Consider the following 20,422-nt stretch of genomic DNA (forward strand, 5'->3'; position numbering starts at 1 on the left):
TCAAGCAATAAATAGAGTTCCTTACCATAGGTAAAGAACCTTAGCATATCAACCAAAGCTTTTAGGGGTGTAAACAGCCTAGAAGCTTTGAAGCAATTTTCATGTTTCCAGAGAAATGAATTTTGGGATCTAGTTGTATCTCACTGAGGATGAACCTTGACAAATGAATACATACATGTATCATAAATAGGAATATGCATATCATTTACATTTTGTTCCTTGGCTGCCTCATTGGGTAATAAAACTTGTTATATTCTTAATGGCAACTTGACTTATGTATTCTCTTTCATTCAAACAAAACTTCCCCTTGTTTTGTTTGCAATAGCAGAATTATTCAAAGAAAAATAATGTCTACACCTAAACCTAAAAGCATAATATAAACAAGCTTTCAGATTTCTTTTACAAAACCATACCAATCTCTCTCAATCCACTCTTTAGAAGAAGAAATTCATTCAGCAACCTACCCCTTTCGTAAAAAAATATATAACGGTTATTTATTGAATGAAATTTCTGCGAATTCGGGGTTCGCATATAATTTTTCACAACATTTCAAATTCTTGAGCCACTTTATTTATGTGTTTAAGTTAGACATTTATTTTCTTGGCAATGGTATGTAAAAAGTCCATAAATTATTAAAGCTTTTATTGTTTAAAATCCCAAATTTCACAAAAAAGTGTCATGAAAATGTCATGCAATAAGGTACTGTCATGGAAACCTGTTTATTAAGCAAATTTAGAGTCAAAACTTTGCAGCTTCACATGTAACTCATATCAGGACCTAATTTCTGATTATAAAACAATTATTCACCAAAGTGAAGGTGAATAGTTGTCTATATTTACCGAGCCGCGAAGCAGCATGGTAAATATCCATCACACTCTGAAACTGACACTGAGGTGAATAATTGTTTTAGTATTTACCAGACAAGTAGAATAACTAGTGGACCAAAACATCACTTTTGGTAAACAAAGCGACGTGCGAAGGCAGTTTGTAGCTCTTTTGCTGCTCAGAGGTAACTAGTACTTTGCTAAATCACCTTTGAGTAAACCAATCAGCGCACAGGAAAAGCACTATTCACTTGTGTGGTAAATACTAACATACCCTCTGTTACCCTGAGCTGCTCTTTGCTAGATTTTTATTCTACCTTTTTTTGAACAAACGTAGAATCAAAACTTTGCAGCTTTGAAAGTGGCTTAATTGAAAGAACTAAGGAATCTAAATGTCAAGTTTATCTAATCAAATGGTACAATTGGAGGACAAAAATTAACAAGAGCCGCACAAACTCTTATCATATGATCCACCAATGGAGTGTGCCTGTCAGAGTTTTCATGATTACATATCAGAAAGTCAGTTGGCAAGGTACCTTCAAGAATAGTAAACTTCCGTCTAAGTAGTCCAATAACACGTTCAACATGAATCCTGACATTCGCGATGCCTCTTGTCTGCTCCACGTCCACTGGGTCAAGCTGAGATTTGCCCTTCGTGAAAGCTGGTATAACCAGTTTAGCATTTTTCAGTCCAACACTCTCAGTGATGGTGAATCCGCGATCTGCCATCACCATGTCTCCAGGAATCAGTTTGTCCAGAAAGCCACAGTTCTCCGTTAAAAATTTATCTGAGACCCGACCTCCCCAGGCTTCAGAAACAAATGAAATTGTTCCTTGTGGTGTTATCCCTACCAGAATTTTGATTGTATTGTGATGTTTGTAGCTTGAAAATGTCTGTGCCCTGGCTAGCAAGTTTGAAGGCCTTTCGATGAACACTTCAAAGCAGTCAATGACAACAGTTGTTTTCTTTCCAAATGCATACTGAAAGCATTGGGGCATTGTTCTCCATAGTTGGTCCCTGTCTGGCCAGTACACAAAGCGAAATAACCTTGTGTCCATCACAACAATCCAGTGGGAAACTATTCTGGAAATTGTTGACACTGAAACAACAAACCGGTATGCCAGATCCTGCAACGGTGCATTTAGTCTTAGCTTCATTAGTACAATGATGAACTCTTGAAATCGGTCGAGCGACTGTGTTTGGCGTGTAACATGTGGGGAGACATGCTCGAAAACAACCATAAGTACCTCCATAGACGGTAGCCCAGTGTAGAAGCGAATTTTGTCGTCAGTGTCAAAGAAATCCTTATTAGGAGCTTGATATCTGCTTGTCTGAAACATGTAGTCAAACTCAGTGGTTTGGCACGCAGCATCCTTAACAGTTTCCGGTTCGATTTCTTGACCGATTTCTTCACCTTCGCTAACTGCTATGGCCGCCAGATCAGAAGAAAAGGCATCCTCATCCCCTTCGTTTAGACTTCTCTCCTCTTCTGTCGAAGTACTTGGCTTACTAAAGTCGATTTGGGCAACAGGAATGCTGCTTTCCAGAAGCTTTTGACGTTTCTCTGCTACTTCGCGTTCTTGTCGTTCGACCGCAAGTTGCTCTCGCTTCTTTGTCCTTTCAGCTCTTTCTGCGTTCGCTTGATGGTTTAATTCAGGGCGATAATTTTTCTTGCCAAGTTGCAATGTGGGCACCCAATCTACGTCGTGTTTATTCCAGAAAGGAGCTGGCTTCCCAGAAACAAAATGCTTTCCACAAACCCGTTCGCTTTTTAGCACGTCTTTCGATTTCGTGTCTCCGCGACTGATGGCTTTTATCCAGTTTTCTCTCCGCTCTGTAGTCAGTTCTTCTTCAAATTCACCTTTGTTGGTTACCACTGAAGGTATTCGATAAAATCCAATCCCTTTATCTCGGTCACTTCTACTTCCACATCCAAAAACAACGCAAAGAACCATTGCCACGCTTACTTTCTCACTGTGATCTCTCTATCGAGCGAGTTTGTTTGGACACCAACATGGCGGATAGCAACCGTCGTTAGGGTGGAGGTCACGTGGGTGAAAACAAAGAATTCCTTCTTTGTTTAATGAATACGCGATTCCCCCTATAGCGCGCGCCTGCAGGGAATCACGGTAGTTGTATTCATCAAACCATGCGCGAGACTCAGCAACGTGCATTGTTGCTGAGTCTCGCGCATGCTTTGATGAATACAACTACCGTGATTCCCTGCAGGCGCGCGCTATAGAGGGAATCGGCTATTGTGAATCCAAATTTCAACCATTTTCTGCTTCCATTTGTTACGAACAAGAGAATTATACCTCGCATAAGTAACAATTAAGGCCCTTTGTCACGTGGCCTTGTCAAAAAAAAAAAAAAGGGTCGTAAAACGAAAAAGATGCCAGAAATAAAGAGGTATACAGTAAACACCCGCGTATAAGAACCTAGAATTTTTGGGTTCAGGCTGAATGGGTTCTCATATTTTGGGGTAGTTTTTCCGAACTCAGGCTGATTAGGTTCTTAGTAGGTTCTTATTTGTAGGAGTTGTCATAGTGATACCATTCAGAGAGCTACTGTAGTACTAGTATGTCATAATGGTCCCAAGTCCCAAGGCTACACCAGTATATTTTTATACAGTATTCTATACTCTGTATTTAAAGGATTTTCAATTAAACAAATAATTTTCATGGTGTTTCTCAGAAATTTCACAATTTCTGTCAATTAAAATCCAGTATTTTGGCTACAAAATAAGAGTGCTTTTTGTATAAGAACCTATTGTTCTTTGCCAGCCTAAATAGGTTCTTATATTTTTGGGTATTAAAATGCCCAATTTCAGCCTGTAGGTTCTTAAATCACTAGGTTCTTATACGCGGGTGTTTACTGTAATGATGTTGGCAAGTCTGCCAATTTTAGATCGCTGACTTTAAAGAAGTTACGTCACAGGGATTTCGCGGATTTTTTGTCTAATCTGTCCTGAAATTAGTGGTAGGCAACTTAATAAACCCATGAAAAACATTTTCTTTGAACATTTAAGGACGATATAACCTTAATATGCAGATAGAAATCAAACTTCGGCTATAAATATGAAGACGCGCGGATGCAACTTGAAAAGTGTAGCCACAATTTGTCAAGTTGTAATGCATTTCTATCCTAGCCATCCGCAGCCAAAGACGGTTGTTAACAGTTTCAGTGCTCTAATCAGAAGCAATTGTTAATAAAAATGAACCATTGTTTTTAGGTTTCCTACGACACAAATTTTAAAATACAAATTTTGTCTGTTCAAAAATCTGTTAAAATCCCGGTCAAAGCTCTTTTAAAACTGCCGTTTAAATTTACACTTAGTCATCAATGATGTCAAAATTGTTCATTTCACTCTGTACAGAGGGTTCATTACAATATACCGTAGAAGCACTATTAAGCTCACCCTGGCCTCTCTTTTAACACCCCCCTCTGAAAGTCCATTTTTGTAATAAGCCGCTGCCCCCCATCGAATAAGTTTCCCTCCTCCTTACATGAAAGATTATGACCAAACAAGAAAACAAGGTAACATTACACTTTTAAAGGTTTTAACCATCACGTTTACTTTTTATGGCTACTACTTGCCGATAATGTGAAAATACGAAACAGCACAAAAACATAGAAAAAGTTTACCTATTTTTGCTTTATTAATAACAACCCACCTTCTACTGCAATGAATAAAGAATATCTCACCCAAATCGTGCGTGTTAACAAAAAGATAATAGACAGCGATGACAATTGGAATCTATTACTATACAAAGAAGCCTACCATATCAAGCGTTCAGCACCATCTTTGAACAATGGTTTAAAAGCTAGCAGGGAACTATGCTTATTCTCTTGACATTAACGTCTTTGTTTTGTATTTTCATGTGCATGTTTTAAATGCTAATGTACCATCTTTCAGTATTTAAATCCGAGCTACTTGTATGTCATCTTTGTCTAAGGATGAAAAGTATACCAACGTTTCCTTGCATTTGTTGTCTAAATCATTGACACAATGCATTTGCTCGGTATTTCATTCATCCTTTATCTCCTAAAATTATCAGCGGCCAATGGTTTTTGTACCCTACCGATATATGTTCTACCTGCCCCCCCCCCCCCCTCTTTCCCTCGTCGAAACGTCTTACAAGGAGATAAGCCTTGGAGGACTAAAAATATCTTTTACGGTACATGTATAACGAATATTTCTCTTTTTTAAATAGTTTTACCATTCAAGTGCAACCCTCCATGTCTTTTAATATCAGCCTCGACAGAGATTGTGGCATTAGATTTTGACAATAACACAAGTCATCCGCTCATTACCAGCACGCCGCGAGCCGTGGCGATAGATGTCCATTTCAAGCTGGGTTATATTTTCTGGAGTGACATCACAGAGCATAAAATCAAACGATCCTGTATCGATGGGACAAATATTACAGTTATAAACGATAACGCTGGAGTTTGTGACGGACTGGCTGTGGAATGGAAGTCATCGCAACTGTAGTGGACTGACACAACAAATAATACCATATCGGTATCAGACTTGGATGGAAATAACACACGTGTTATATTTTCTGCAAGCCTTGACAAGCCAAGAGGGATTGTTCTCGATCCGGAACAAAGGTAAGTTAAATAATATTGGTAAAATAATAAAAGGTCATCTGAGAACGCTTATTTCCTGGTCGATACCTTCTTTTATTTCCGCCCATACTCTGATAATGTATGTGCCCGTGCCGAAGTCTAGCTGAAACTTGCACAAGAGTTAATATGCATAGTTATTTTTTTTTTGTCAATCCTTAACTTTTTGCCAGTCTCCATAACAGCGCATTGCAGTACATCTTGCAACAAGACTCTGTTGCATGTCCTTTAGAAGAAACAGATAGCCCTTGTGAACAAAGGAGCCCGTTCGGGAGCTTAATTTTCCCTTCCTCGAGAAACGTACTTGACCCGAAGAAATTCCACAGTAATTACGTAGCTTAACAGAAATCCCTCTAGAGTCCCCTAAGGCTGTTTCTCGGTTTCGAATTTTCCCGCGCAAGTAACAACCAATCGGAGACACTACTCAGATCTCTAAAGAGCTACGTCATCAATATGGAATTTTTCTGGTCGATTCTAAAGCGTATTTCCCGCCTGTCATGTGTGAAGAGAGTTGACTGTTTAACCATGCCTATAGGCTTCTTAGGAGTAGTTCTACTCCCCCACTGGATGGGATGCTAGTCCATCACAGGGTTACCCCCATAATTATGCCGCAAGTACCCATTTTTACCGCACCTGGGTGGAGAGAGGCAATATGAGATTAAAGTGTCTTGCCAAAGAACACAACACAATGACCGCGGCCAGGCTCGAAACTGAACCACTCGATCAGGAGTCCAGCGCGCCAACCATTAGGCCACCGCGCCTCCCATACTCCTAGTCGCTTCATGCTACAGAAATCGGTATAAACTCCGCCCTATATGGGCCCTTAGGCTCGACGCAGACTTTACCTTTACCATTACAGGCCTCTTGCTTGCTAGTATCTTCTTCAGAAAGCAGAAAGAACCATTGCTTGCAAATATTTTCAAAACTCATTTCTTTTATCAACAGCTTGATGTTCTGGACGGATTGGGGAGCTACTCCAAAAATAGAGAAATCAACATTAGAAGGAACCCAGCGCGTTACCTTGGCAACGTCAAATCTTCAATGGCCAAATGGTATCACTGTTGATAGACAAAACAGACTTGTCTTCTGGGTAGATGCAGGAATGAACAGAGTGGAATCTATAGATTACCATGGCAACAACAGAACGCTCATTTCGTACCAAAGTGGTAACCGCTATTTTGGAGTGACTTTCTTATCCCCATTTTTGTTCGTCTCGGAATGGGATTCTAAAAGAGTCTTCAAATTGAACACATCGAGCGGAGCAGTTATAGGAAGTGTGCACTTCAAAAGCATCGATAAACTTATGGCACTCGTACCTTATGACAGTTTATCGCAGCGTCCAGGTTTGTGATACAGTTCAAACTCAGTTCAAACCAAACATTCCAAAAAGCAATTTGACTTGAGCGTCAAAAGTAAGGCCCCGTCCACGCTGACCCGGGTCAATTTGAAAACGCATCTTTTTTACCCGGATAGGCCAACCGTTCACACTGAAACGGCGTTTTTGGTCAGCAAAAACGGTACTTTTCAAAAAACGCTCCCCAAAGTGGGTAAATTTGAAAACGCCTGCTAGGTGGTGTAGTGTGGATGGCGTAAACGGGCGAGACCGGGACTTTTTAAAAACGCTGACGTCAAATAGTCAAGTTCAGTTAATTGGCTTGCCATTAGCTCTGTGTGTGCATTGTAACTCAACGTGAGATGAAGCGTATCGTTTTCAAATTTACCCGGGTTAATGTGGACGGAAAACATTTTACACGACGTTTTCGAATTTCTCCGTTTTCAAATTAACCCGGGTTAATGTGGACGGGGCCTAATTCGCATTTGCTTTGTTTTTAAATACTACGCTTAGTAATTGGTTTTAAAAACTCGCGCCACTTTCACTACCAATCAGTAGTAAAACCAAAGCCAACCGCCTTTTAACGTTTTTCCTTTTCTCTTAAAAATATATGCTTTGCAACAATCTTTGACATGCTGCCTTGCTCTTAGTGTCGCCTTATCAGCCATGCCAAATAAAGCGCAATGTCCAGTCTTTTTCCAAGACAATATCACACGCCACGTCAATCACCCTCCGTGTAAAATTACACCCAGCGTAAAATTTCTCGTCGACTAAACAAGAGTAGAGTGCTGAATCTTAAAAAAAATTAATTATTATTTTTCACTTCACGCTGTAGTGAACACGTGTCCAGAGTTACCTGCACCGTTCAATGGAACAAGACTTGGATGCCCAGGGAATGCAACAATGTATTATGATACAGTCTGTCAGTTCTCGTGTAATAATGGCTATATAGGGTCTGGTTCTCAAGTGAGAAGATGTCAACACAATGGAACTTGGAGTGGACAAGATTTCACTTGCCAAAGTAAGATCTTTAACATTATGCGATAATTTAGGGTATAACTCTACAATTCCTGTAGGGCGTTCTTTCAAATGCTACATATGAGTTAGAAGAACCTAAACATCGATAAACAGCACATAAATCCCTAGTAAGTTGCTCAAGGAAAGCTGAATAATTAATCAAAATTTAAATTAATCTAATTCGTGTTCCCTCTAAACGCCGCAAATGTTGCTTTATTTTAAAAGAAAGGAATCCTTCTCTATTTCTCCGTTATGAATCAGTCAATTCCTAGCAAGATCATCCCCGGGGGTACGACGACAAAATGTGCCATAAACTATAAAACGCTAGCGAGCTCAAGCGCGTGAAGTTAGTATTTGGTAGCGTTAAGGTCGCGCGGGACCCTTGCTCATTAATAAATTCATTAGCCAGATTTCTTGACGGAGTGCTATCTTGTAAAGCTTTAATTCACTACATTTTGAACATCGATTCCTCTAAAATTTAACAAGGATATTCGGGGATGATGGAATTACATCATGATTGTCCTTTTACTGAGAGATGATCTTTATCTGTGATGTTACAAGGCCTTAAAAGTTTAACTGCAGATAATGCGATTTTGTGTCCAAGTTTTCAGCTAGAACATACACCAAATTAAATGATTATATAGCCTAGTAATAAATCTTAACCTCTTTTGTGCTATGGCTAGAACGAAATTTTCGATTTCAAAAACTGCCACAAGTTAATGCCTTCTAAGAGAGCAAAAATGTGAAATCTAAACTTTGAAACGTGCTATCTTCATTTTGAGAAGGAAATTTAAAAATTCGCTCTAGTCATAGCACAATAGACTACACCAAGTTTATGTTCCTCACGAATCAACTCTTGAAATTCCATATATATCGGCGGAGAAAACTTGGACACAAAATTGCAGGTTTTGAGGCTTCCGAAGACCTTCCGAGTCAATGTTTACAACAACGTGTGATATATTCAAAGCTGTGAATCTAATTATGATAATTCCCTATGTTCCAGCGCACGTGGCACAAAGCTGAGAACAATAGCTAGTAATTACTTGTACAAAAGAGTTTAAAAACAAACATTCTCATGAATATTTCGTTTGTTGTCGGCTTCAGTCGTCCGGCAGTTCGTGCATACTCTTTAAATAAATACATACTAATGATTGCAAGGGTCCTGCGCGACCTTAATGTAAAGTAGTTTCAACGTATCTTTTCCTACTAAAATTGGCTGATTAGTAGGGCACGAGTGTCCGTTTAGACATGATGTTAACCGTACTTTCAATGACATTTCAGCCTTGACTGGTGGGGCATTTGACCGTGCATCTGGCCGTCATAGTGGGGAATGTGATCAGAAATGTTGAAGAAATTCAAATGCCCGGGGATTTCCCCCCCCCCCGGGGGGGGAATGATTTCGCTTGAAATCGACACAGACAGCCCGCACAAATGGAGCGACTGTTGATGTTTCAAAATTATAGAATGTATGGGAAACGTTCAAATGTTCCTATAAGCATGAATTACAGCGAGTAATATTCACATTTATGTTCAAAATAAACGTAAAGTTACCTCAATCATTGTGTCTTGTCGTCCTTGTTGCGCAAAACGGCGAATTGTAGCGTTTTTGTGGGTTTTGGCGATGCAGTTTACTGTACGTAATCGACAGCATCGCATAATATAAACCCACAAAAACGCTAAAATTGGCCGTTTTGAGCTACAAGGACGACAAGGCACAATGATTGAGGAAACTTTACGTTTATTTTGAACATAAATGTGAATATTACTCGCTATAGTTCATGCTTATAGGAACGTTTGAACGTTTCCCATACATTCTATAATTTTGAAACATCAACAACCGCTAAATTTGCGCGGGCTCCCTGTGAAATTGACTGATACATTATTTTCAACTGAAATGATTCTGCTAACATTCACGGTTCTTACCTACCACTTGTCCCTATTTTCAAGTCACCAAGGATATTCTCTCGCTCAAAAGTGTTACTGTCGACTACATCTCCAAACATGTCGCTTGAACGAAATTCCGGCGCAAATCATTTCTGTGAACGGTGTTTTTTTGCGCAAGGAAAAGTTCAACCTCGTGGTCTACTGATGTTTTTATTGAAAATGGCAAAATGCAAATTATTCATGAAACTCTCACGATGCCAAAATGTCACAGCTGTCTGCACAAAACAGGTCGGAATGTTCTCCTGTTGGCCATCAAAGCGCCAAAAAAATGACTAATTATCCAATGTTATTGAGATAAGTTTTAATTCACTGGATTTTCCCTGTTCTTGACGGCCGTAATATAAATATATTTATTGTTAGTTTATTTTTTAATATGCTCTGATTGTTTGTTTGTTTCTGCAGTATTTTTTGTTCGCGTTCCGATTGGTCACGGACCTGATAAGTTTGCTTTTGGCTTTAATATCAAGTCGGAATGTTTTCCAGTCAACAAGCAAAGCCCGGAGAACAATCATAAATTACTATTTTTCAAATAAGTTTCTTAATTTACTGGCTTTTGCCCCAGTCTACAAAAGCGCCTTTTTTCGCGTGTTTTTTCGCGCACATCACGGGAGTGATTAAAGTGCTTTTGGCTTTGCGACATTCCAGGTTGAAACCCGTTTTGACTGTTTTATTTAACTCAATACAGATCGCCAAACGATTACGTTCTTTAATTCTTAATTTGCTTTCTGATTTAGTTGTCACTTGTCCTGCCCTGCCTTCACCGTCCAATAGCGTGCGACATGGCTGCACTGGGAATGCAGCAGAGTATCCTTATAACACAGTCTGTAGGTTCACGTGTATTGAAGGCTATAAAGCCAGTGGTTCAAGCGTACGAAGATGTCAAGAGAATGGACAATGGAACGGAGGAGAGTTTTCTTGTGAAAGTACGTAGAAAAAAGATTGTAAAAATTCTACATTATTTAAAACATTCTTATCGAGTATATTGAGGCCGTAAGCCTTGGCAGCGCTTTGGGTCTTGAAGTTGTTAACAGAACATATGGAATTCATTTTTTTATTATTTTTTTATTATTATATTAAAAGGAATCCTCTGTGAACCCCTTCAACTTGCTCCAAATATAAGAATGATCGCATCATGCACACGGTTTCCAGGTGACGCGTGTGAATTCGCCTGTGAACGAGGCTACGATCTGATTGGTTCAGACATAAGACGCTGCAACAGTGATGGATCATGGACTGGCACACAGCCTCGATGTGAAGGTAAGCTTATACTCGATATGAAGGAAAGCATCACTTTATATAAATCTCCTTCACTCGCAGATCTGTCTTATTATTATGATGCTTATATTAAACACATCATCCGGTAAGAAACAAATGAGAACTATTGGTCAGCTTGTTAAAAGTTTTAACTTCTAAAATCCTTAGCCAAGACGTTGAACATTGTTTGAGACGATATGAATATTATTTTTTTTGTAAAACTCGGGAAAGAAAGTGCGTTTTCATGCTTTCAACCCGTGATTTCACCCCGCTATATTGAACTCCTGCTTTGCAGAAAAAGTAATTTCCTGTGATTTCACAAAACAGATGCGGGAGATCAGTAGCTGGATAACGGCGCCCATTTTTTCACATTATTTCGTGACAACAAAGCGCTGCAACAGTCACGCAAACCATTGATTTATTCTCATTATTATTATCATTTAGCTGTCACGTGTCCAACGTTATCAGCACCGACCAATGGTGAACTACTGGAATGTAATACAACAGAGATGTTATATGACACAGTGTGCAGGTTTTCTTGTAAGGAAGGATCTGAAGCGTCTGGTTCAACAGTTAGAAGATGTACAGAAAATGGAACTTGGAGTGGAAATGAGCTTGTCTGTACGTACAGGTATTACAAACAGTTTGTCAATAAACTCCATGTACCAGGTCATGAAAATTAACCTGATTCGTTATTAGTGTAATGCAATGCCTGCAAAATAAATACTAGACTCTCTAATTAAATAATGCATCTATTATTGATTTTTTGATTTTTCGTCTAAAAAACTGTGCTATTCATTTTAGATTTTTGATGGCTCTTATGTCAATCTGACGGTCTCCGTTTAAATATTTGATTGTTTTTGTGCTTTATTGGCGTTGAACCGTTGTTAAATTGACACACTAGGTCACCTCATATCGTTTGACGATCTTGAATCATTACTCAAGATACAACATCGTCAATATATTTTCTCTTTTGCCTCGATTTGAGATCGCGATTGTCGATCTAAAATCGTTGCATCTGATTATCTGTGGCTTCACCTCGACTTGGATCAATCGATTGGAGCTCGTAGAAGGATATTTTATCGCTCGACGATTGTCTCTTCAACTAATATCTCGTCACTGGATCGGATCTCTATTTCGCGGTGTACACCGAAATGAGACACAGTAATGATAAATTTACTGTTGTTACCTCGTTCTTATCAATAACATTGATATTAAAAGGTAACAACTGTTTGTGACAAATTCTCTGTCGATGTATTGCTTCTGTTAATACTGGATATTTTTCATATTCAGTCAGTAATTTGGCTAACTAAAAAGTTTGGAGTATGAGCCTTTTGTTGTCAATAGATTGTTACCAGTCTGCCCTCTGTTATGATTAATGTAAATTCTTTGGAATTGTTCTTCTAAAAACCTGTCAGTTGGTATTGCTAAGGTCACAATGCACATTCTACATAAATGAAATTGATCTCTAAAATTGCGTATTGTATCGCTTTTTTTCAAAACTTTTCCCGTTTTCATAAGCAGGGTGGCCCATGCATTATAACTGCGTTTAGTTTTTATTTTGAAGATCAGTTTGCAGTGACATTTAGCTTCACAGAGCGTCAATCTTACTGTGTCATGAGTCAGCTCCTTCAAAGAAGACGTACCTACAACTTGGTCCCAATCCACATCGTGTGGAGTAAAAATGGCAATGCCTGGTGGTAAGTAATAAAAGGTGCCAGTCGGAGACGTTGCCAAAGTAGCCGTACCATTTAAATACTAGGCCAGGGAAAAGGTTAGTGGCAGCCGTCTAATCTTCTAGTGAGTTGTGTGCGCAACTAAATGATAAGTGGATAGCTAGAAGCCTACAATAATAGCGGGTTCGAAAACACGTGAAAATATATTACCTTCGTTTGACTGTGGAATAAGCAGGAAAATGTGTTCTTATTGGTTTTACAGTTTTGAATAGTGAGTGTGCGCTAGTATATCGAAGGAGGTGGTGTCAGGAGTATATATAAGTGTCAATTGTCAAGGGCTTTTCGTCTTGGTCTCGCACCTCAAGCGCTCGACCCGTTTCTCATTGGTTGTTCCTTGTTTTGCCTCGATCTAAATATTATTTTGTTTGTGCCCGTATTTTCTATATTTTTTCAGACGTTTTAAACTTGTCTATTTGGAATGGTCTCCAGAACTCCATACCTCAGATAAGGTAATGAGCGTTATCTCTCCTGCGGAGTCCCTTAAGCTTCCTGACGTGGTTCTTGCCAATAAAGCTGCCAATACGTCGACGAATATTGTTCCATCCACAACAGATGGACGGCGTGGGCCACCCTACATCAACATCAGGTTTTCTCGGCTTCTCTTTTACACGTTACCCTGTACCTACAGTATTGATGTCCCCAGCCAACGCAGCTTTCCCGATGTAGTCTGCTGTTTACAGTTTGGCGTGGTTCCACCACATTGCAGGTAAATGGACGTCCACAGAGCATCCCTGGGCAAAGGAAGTTCTGGCACGTGCTCAGTGTTTGTTAACTGACCAGAATGCCACAAAGAAGCCGTTACACTACTGGAACACTTAGCTGTACTTGAGCTGGCTCGTCAGCTTTATTATATGACATTGTATCTATTTGTTTGCTTGCTTGTCGTTGTGGCTTTTCTTCGTTATGTGCAGCTCGCTCGTCTTGTTTGATCAAATGCAAAACTAGATAAAGACGTGTTGCATTTTTTGTTTTATCCAAGACAAATTAATTTAGATTTGTATAATGGTTTGAGAGTGTATTGTTTCGTTTTCACTTGGCTGCTCTATGCTCTAATTAAATTGTTTTAAAATGTACACTGTGTGAATAGAAAAACAGTAAACACCGTTTTGTCCTTATTTCCGGTCATTTGTTTTCAACTCCCGATAACTCAAACCGATAGCTCGAACCTTTTTTTTAATTTCAATTCAATTTCCACATTTCACACGTCACACGTTTGGTTTCCCTGAAACATTGCTTGTCGCGTATTCATCTTTCTTAACTTGATAATAAAATTTGTAATAAAACCTTGTGTTTGTTAATCGTGGTGTGTTTGAAGATTAGTTTCCGCGTGTAGCGATGGTGAAAAATATAACCGTGTTTGGGAAAAAAGAAGACAAAAAACTTTATCGTTCTTTCATGCATGGAATATTACTCTGCGAGTATTACATACAACCCCAAAGACTAAATTGAATTTCACAATACGACCAATAAGCACGGTTCATTTTGCACTCCAAGCATTTGGTTCTTTACAGAAACCAAAAAGCATTTAGCGGCTCTTTAGGGACTCCAGTTGTCTGTGAGTCCTTAGTCTGCGAACAGGCTAAGGAACAGGGGGTATAGAGAGAAAAAATCGGGGAGCGATACGAGCCGAGCGCGGTCTGGGAAGAAAGGTCTCCCACGCGCTCGTCTTTCCGTCTTTTCTGTTCGTCATGTACCTTACCAGGTAGCCTGTTCGAATGTTAATTCGTCACGCTTAATTTGCTTTGTAATAGCCATAACCTTTAGTGCGACGCAAACGGCGTGCGGTTTTGTTGAGTCGTTCGGCGGTAAATTTGGCAGCACTGAACGTTGTGTTTTTAGCACGATCTGATCCATAAGGGTTAAAGAAGAGAAATGAAAGCATTTCTCGTACTGTGTGGAACGCTTTATCTTGTAGCAGGTATGTTATATTTACAGCTTTGTTTAGTGAATCCAATTTTGCATGGCTTAGTTAAGTGTTTTGTTGTGCTTTCACGTCGTGGTCGAAACACTGAATTAACTCTTCATTAATTTTTACATCAAGGAGAGGGTCTGAAAGTTAGACACGATACCAGCTTTGCAAAATCTGCTTTCATGTACGGTTGTCGGGTACCCTATCGGTTTATTTCGATTATGTAAGTGTACGTTGAACAATAAAAAAAACGTGGATAACAACTATTTTCAGGGGTTTCAGGAAACAAAAGGAAAATGGGAACACGGGAACATTAAAATATTTTAGGGAACAGGGAACACCAAAATCGAAGAAATACTTTCGGGAACACGGAAACAGAAGGAAACTTTTGTTGGGAACCAGGTGACATGGACCCCATCAGGGAGGCCCTCGCTATCATGCAGAAGTTTTAAAGTGTTGAAACGTTCAAAATGTTGTTTCGAAAACAGCGCCGTTCTTTAGCTGCTTAACGTTTTGATTATACATGGTAGTAATTTCGATCTTACCAAAGGTATTTACCATCCACCGTTGTTCAAGTTTCAATTCAAATTAAATTTGAATTCATAATATGGAGGTCATTACACGGGGTGTATGCACAATAAATGTTGAGAGATTTAATTGCTACATTGTTTATAGGCTCAATTATCAGCCGCTGTTTGGGAAAATGAGCCCGCGGACTCTTGAGAGCGGCGGAAATCGAACCTACATTGTGTATGGATCTCACGATGTTTCTTTTCATATGAACATTGCTTGATTTCGCAAGTTTATAATTTTTTCTTGATAATGGAACTTTTAAGTGTATCTTGTGTTCGTTGATCGTGCTGTGATTGTAGTTTAGTTTCCGCGTCCAACAATGGTGAAAACTTGACCTTATTTGGGAGATAGAAGACAAAGAACTTTATCTTTCTTTCATGCGTGGAATATTACACCGCAAGTATTAGATACGAGACATACGACACCCCGGGGCATATTGCCCTCTAAACAAACTTGTTGGGCCTATTATTTAAATGAAGTTTAGACCGCGGTTAAGAACGTGATTGTCTAAATCGGGAGTTAGCCTGCGATTCCAATTATTTTGAACAATGTTTATCGTAAGCCGCGTCTAGACGACGTTTAACCGTGGACTAACAAACAATAGCAAGTTAAACCTGCATTTATTGTGTCGCTCTCGCATTTCAGTGCAGTAATCAAGTCGCTTGTCGCGATTTAGAAGTTGACCTGTGTCGCCATGATTGTGGGCCGCGTTGGTTATCGCAAGTACCTCCTGAAGGCCTCTGTTACAGTATTTCCATATCACGTTCGTTACTTGGTTGCCAAGCAATTAAAACTGTCAGTTATGGTAGCAAAACCTTTTCTTTTGCCACACAGAAATAATGGAAGCGTCCATGCCCTAGAAAATTATTAAAGCAAAACTGTGGACTGCTTTTAAACTAAGTTAAAGATTTTTCTGTTTTAAGAAAGGTTTTACATTTTAGTTAGTTGCCTATTTTACCTACATGATTGAGTCACATAGGTTTTTTATAGGTTTGTTTGATTTCAAGGGGCCAACAACGAGAATTTTGCAGATTTTTAATCTAAACTGTTAGTGGTAGGAAACTTAACCCATAATAATTATCTCAGAACATCAAAAGGAAAATGTAACCTCAATTTGTGAATAGATATTAAACTTTGGCTATAAATATTGATTTTTTGACGACGCACGGAAACAACGTGAATAGTTTAGTCTCAATTTTTTTAAGCTACAATCCATTTTTATTCTAGCCATTCGCAGCTTAGACTCTTAAAGTTTTAACAGTTTCAGTGCTCTAATATAGCAATTGTTAAGAGAAATGGACCATTTTTTTTGGTTTCCTACGACACGAATATAGACTTTGACTGATCATAAATCTGTAAAAATCCGTGACAAAGCCCCTTTTAAATAAATATTTTATTTTTTTAGTAAACACAAATAACTGTTTTTCCTTCTTTAAATCCTTATATATCAATTGCTACGAACAGTACGGCCACTTATATTTAACCCGAGGGCTACCAGCCATAAGACACCGCCCAAGACCAAAGATTCAGACAGAATCAGACATCACATCAGCTGCTTGTCCTACCAGTTCAGTTAACTACCACTCCGAATACTGAATTAAACTGAATACTTTGTTTGCACTCGGATTTGTAGAGTAGCTCAATTGGCTAACGTCGCCGAGCATTCCCGCCTCAACCTAGACAGTACATCAGGCCGTAAAGACCAGGGCGCAGTTGTTCAAAGGGTGGATAATACTATCCACCGGATAAATCGCTGTCCAGTGGATAAGTCTTCACAAAACATACTACACTATCCACCGGATAGTGATTTATCTGATGGATAGCGCTATCCACCCTTTGAACAAGTGGGGCCAGACCACAACACCGGGAACTTAGTGCCCTACTCTTCACGAACACCGCTCACGACAAAAGAAACTTTACTTACGTAAACTTTGTAGCTACCCTGTGATCAGACATCACGCTGTACATTAGTAACCGAGGATACAGTAACAGATATATTACTTTCATGTTTTCATGCTTTCACGATTTCGTCCTTCTTGTATGTTCTGGCATACATGTCGTTCTTCCGCCTCGCTCGAAAAAAGATGTAATATTCGCGCACTTACGCATTTGGAATGGAATTCTTCCTTCTCTACTGCGCAAGGTTTTTAATTATTTTTTTCACTGCTAATTTTAAATTACTTTTCTTTCAATCACTTATTCTTTAGACCAGAGCTCCCCTACGGTATCACCCAGGGCAACATCCACATTAACCGTGGGAGCGTATGTAGGGTTTACCAGTACAACATTTGTGAGATCGCCCCGCGCAACAACATCTGTGGCACTGTTCAGTGCAACAACATCTGTGGCATCGTCCAGTGCAACAACATCTGTGGCATTGTCCAGTGCAACAACATCTGTGGCATTGTCCAGTGCAACAACATCTGTGGCATTGTCCAGTGCAACAGCATCTGTGGCATTGCCCAGTGCAACAGCATCTGTGGCATTGTTCAGTGCAACAACATCTGTGGCATTGTCCAGTGCAACAACATCTGTGGCATCGTTCAGTGCAACAACATCTGTGGCATTGTTCAGTTCAACAACATCTGTGGCATTGTCCAGTGCAACAACATCTGTGGCATCGTTCAGTGCAACAACATCTGTGGCATTGTTCAGTTCAACAACATCTGTGGCATTGTCCAGTGCAACAACATCTGTGGCATCGTTCAGTGCAACAACATCTGTGGCATTGCCCAGTGCGACACCATCTGTGGCATTGCCCAGTGCGACACCATCTGTGGAATTATCCAGTGCGACAACATCTGTGGCATTGCCCAGTGCGACACCATCTGTGGGATTTTCCAGTGCAACACCATCTGTGGAATTATCCAGTGCGACAACATCTGTGGCATTGCCCAGTGCGACACCATCTGTGGGATTTTCCAGTGCAACACCATCTGTGGAATTATCCAGTGCGACAACATCTGTGGCATTGCCCAGTGCGACACCATATGTGGGATTTTCTAGTGCAACACAATCTGTGGAATTATCCAGTGCGACAACATCTGTGGCATTGCCCAGTGCGACACCATCTGTGGCATCATCCAGTGCGACAACATCTCTGGCATTGCCCAGTACGACACCATCTGTAGGATTTTCCAGTGCGACAAGATCTGTGGCATTGTCCAGTGCAACAAGATGTGCCGGACCGTCAAGCGCATCATCATTTCTGAGATCGCCCGATGCAGCATCATCTACGTCCGTGGCATTGCTCTCTGTGCCACATACAACAAACCCACCACAAGTTATATCTCCGTCGTTAACCTCTATCGCACCCACATCAACTTCTGAGACCAGCATAAACCCAACAACAGAATTAACAGTGAAACCAACTACAAACTCTTCTGGAAAGAGTAAGTAGCACTTATGGCTTCAGTAATAGAGGCCAAAACTGAGATTCGCAGAGAGTGGATCTTGTCTTTACATAAATCGAACCAACTTTGCTTTTTTAAATGCAAGTTTAGCTTTGTTGATCGTCAATTCACAGGTAGTCTAAGCTACTGCCCAATTTATAGGAAATTAACGCTTGTGTTAATTAAGGCATTTGAAATTAACGCGACTTAAATTAACGCGAATTGAAGGAAAAATTACTTCCCAATAAAGGAAATCAACGCGAAAGAGGGGGTAACATTTTAAAATGAAGAAAAATAACGCAACGGACCCAAAGAAAAAAAAAAACTTGTTGATCATGAGACAAGAGGAACAGGTTTATTTAAACACTGGGCGTATAATCCTAAACGTAGGGGCAAAGATAAATAACCTGACCACCTCGAGCGTTCTTCACAGTTTCAGTGATATTGACAGATTTCCACCCTTATGAAATAAGGCCTTTTCCTAAGATTTAAGAACGTCTGGACTGTTTCGAGAAATTGGGGCCACAATAATGGAATTTACGGTCATGAAAATTAACGCTCCACTTAATTAACGGCGCGGACATTAATGTTAACAAAAATTGCGCGACTTAAATTAAATTGAATTTTTGAAATTCAGGTTAGCTTCATACAGCGTAAGTTTCCCATAATAAGGTGCTTTCTTTTATTTTTTCAGCTTTGGACGTCCCGTGCAACTCTCCATGTCTTTTGGTCTCAACCCGAACGGAAATAGTAGCTTTGGATTACAACAAGGGTACAAGTTATCCGATCATCTCGAATTTATCAAGAGCTGTCGCCATAGACATCCATTTCAGTCTGGGCTACATCTTTTGGAGTGACTATATAGAAAAGAACATCAAGCGAGCTAACATCGACGGAACAAATATCACAGTACTCTACAATAATATATTACATTGTTTCGGGCTAGCAGTAGAATGGCGGTCATCTCAACTGTACTGGACCGATGAAACTACTAAAACGATATCTGTATCAGACTTAGAGGGGAATAACAGACACATTCTGATTTCTCCAAGTCTCGATCAGCCAAGAGGAATTGCTCTTGATCCTAACAACGGGTAAGTTTAAAAGTAGTAACTTTACTTACCAGATTTTTGTACCCTGTCACGTGTAAAATGATTTGAAACAGAACTGAGCAGCTGGGTGAGGGGAGGAAGGGGGAGCGACAGGTCCTGGGTCCAACATACCATGGGCTCACAACTAGCAAATCAGTTTATTTATGTTTTTCGCGTGGGAAATTTGTTAAGTGGTGCAGCTCTAAACTTTTGAACACACTCAAGAGTCCACGGCTGAGATACTACCACAAGCGGAATAATCATTTTATTGGCATGGAGACAGAATGGCCATTCTGGGATAATTCAGATTTGTATATACCAAACCAGACAATACTGCTTCTCGCGCACCCCGTTTGGCTTCTCAAACTCCGGATAGCCATTGCTATTCACCTCCGAGCAAGACAAAATGTCTTCCCCCTTTACCTAGATGTCAAAAGCAGATTTGTTTTTATAAACTGGGTCGCTGGACCTCTATGAGTTGTATGATGCAGATGATGCACTGTTCATAAAAAAAGCTTTTATCATAGTATCACTCACAAAAATTGTTAAAAAATGCAGTAAAATTGTTTGGTTTACTATCGCGAAATTAGATGAATACAGCAAGCTCTTTGTACACGGTGATACTATATTAGTTTGGAAGAAGTTCAAACATTTCAAATTAAGTCTTGAAGGGGATTTTAAACTCTGCACAGTCAAAATAATCTCAAAGTTTATTTCCT

The 20,422-nt window shown here is 39.7% G+C and overlaps 4 protein-coding genes across 4 annotated transcripts in view; 2 read left to right on the forward strand and 2 right to left on the reverse strand.

Annotated features, from left to right (window-relative positions):
- The window catches only part of LOC144628981 (CUB and sushi domain-containing protein 3-like), a 732,439-nt gene that overhangs the window by 592,751 nt on the left and 119,266 nt on the right, over positions 1-20,422 (reverse strand). The gene's annotated exons all lie outside the window — the stretch shown is intronic.
- The window catches only part of LOC144628967 (complement receptor type 2-like), a 218,013-nt gene that overhangs the window by 90,823 nt on the left and 106,768 nt on the right, over positions 1-20,422 (forward strand). Inside the window, exon 7 of the mRNA XM_078487100.1 lies at positions 19,307-19,706. Within this exon, the coding sequence (XP_078343226.1) occupies positions 19,307-19,706 (400 nt within the window). The remainder of the gene's footprint in view (positions 1-19,306; positions 19,707-20,422) is intronic.
- LOC144629035 (uncharacterized) lies at positions 1,051-2,838 on the reverse strand. The gene has a single exon (XM_078487193.1). It carries the CDS (start codon positions 2,778-2,780, stop codon positions 1,230-1,232), a length of 1,551 nt encoding a protein of 516 aa, XP_078343319.1. The 5' UTR covers positions 2,781-2,838; the 3' UTR covers positions 1,051-1,229.
- On the forward strand, positions 5,107-11,685 carry LOC144628761 (P-selectin-like). The gene is made up of 6 exons (XM_078486879.1): positions 5,107-5,439; positions 6,400-6,797; positions 7,623-7,808; positions 10,483-10,671; positions 10,829-11,005; positions 11,447-11,685. The coding sequence occupies exons 2-6, from the start codon at positions 6,404-6,406 to the stop codon at positions 11,683-11,685; spliced, it is 1,185 nt and encodes a 394-aa protein (XP_078343005.1). The 5' UTR covers positions 5,107-5,439; positions 6,400-6,403.

Source organism: Oculina patagonica, chromosome 10, assembly GCF_052425735.1.
Source record: "Oculina patagonica isolate OP01 chromosome 10, crgOcupat, whole genome shotgun sequence".
Taxonomy (NCBI): domain Eukaryota; kingdom Metazoa; phylum Cnidaria; class Anthozoa; order Scleractinia; family Oculinidae; genus Oculina; species Oculina patagonica.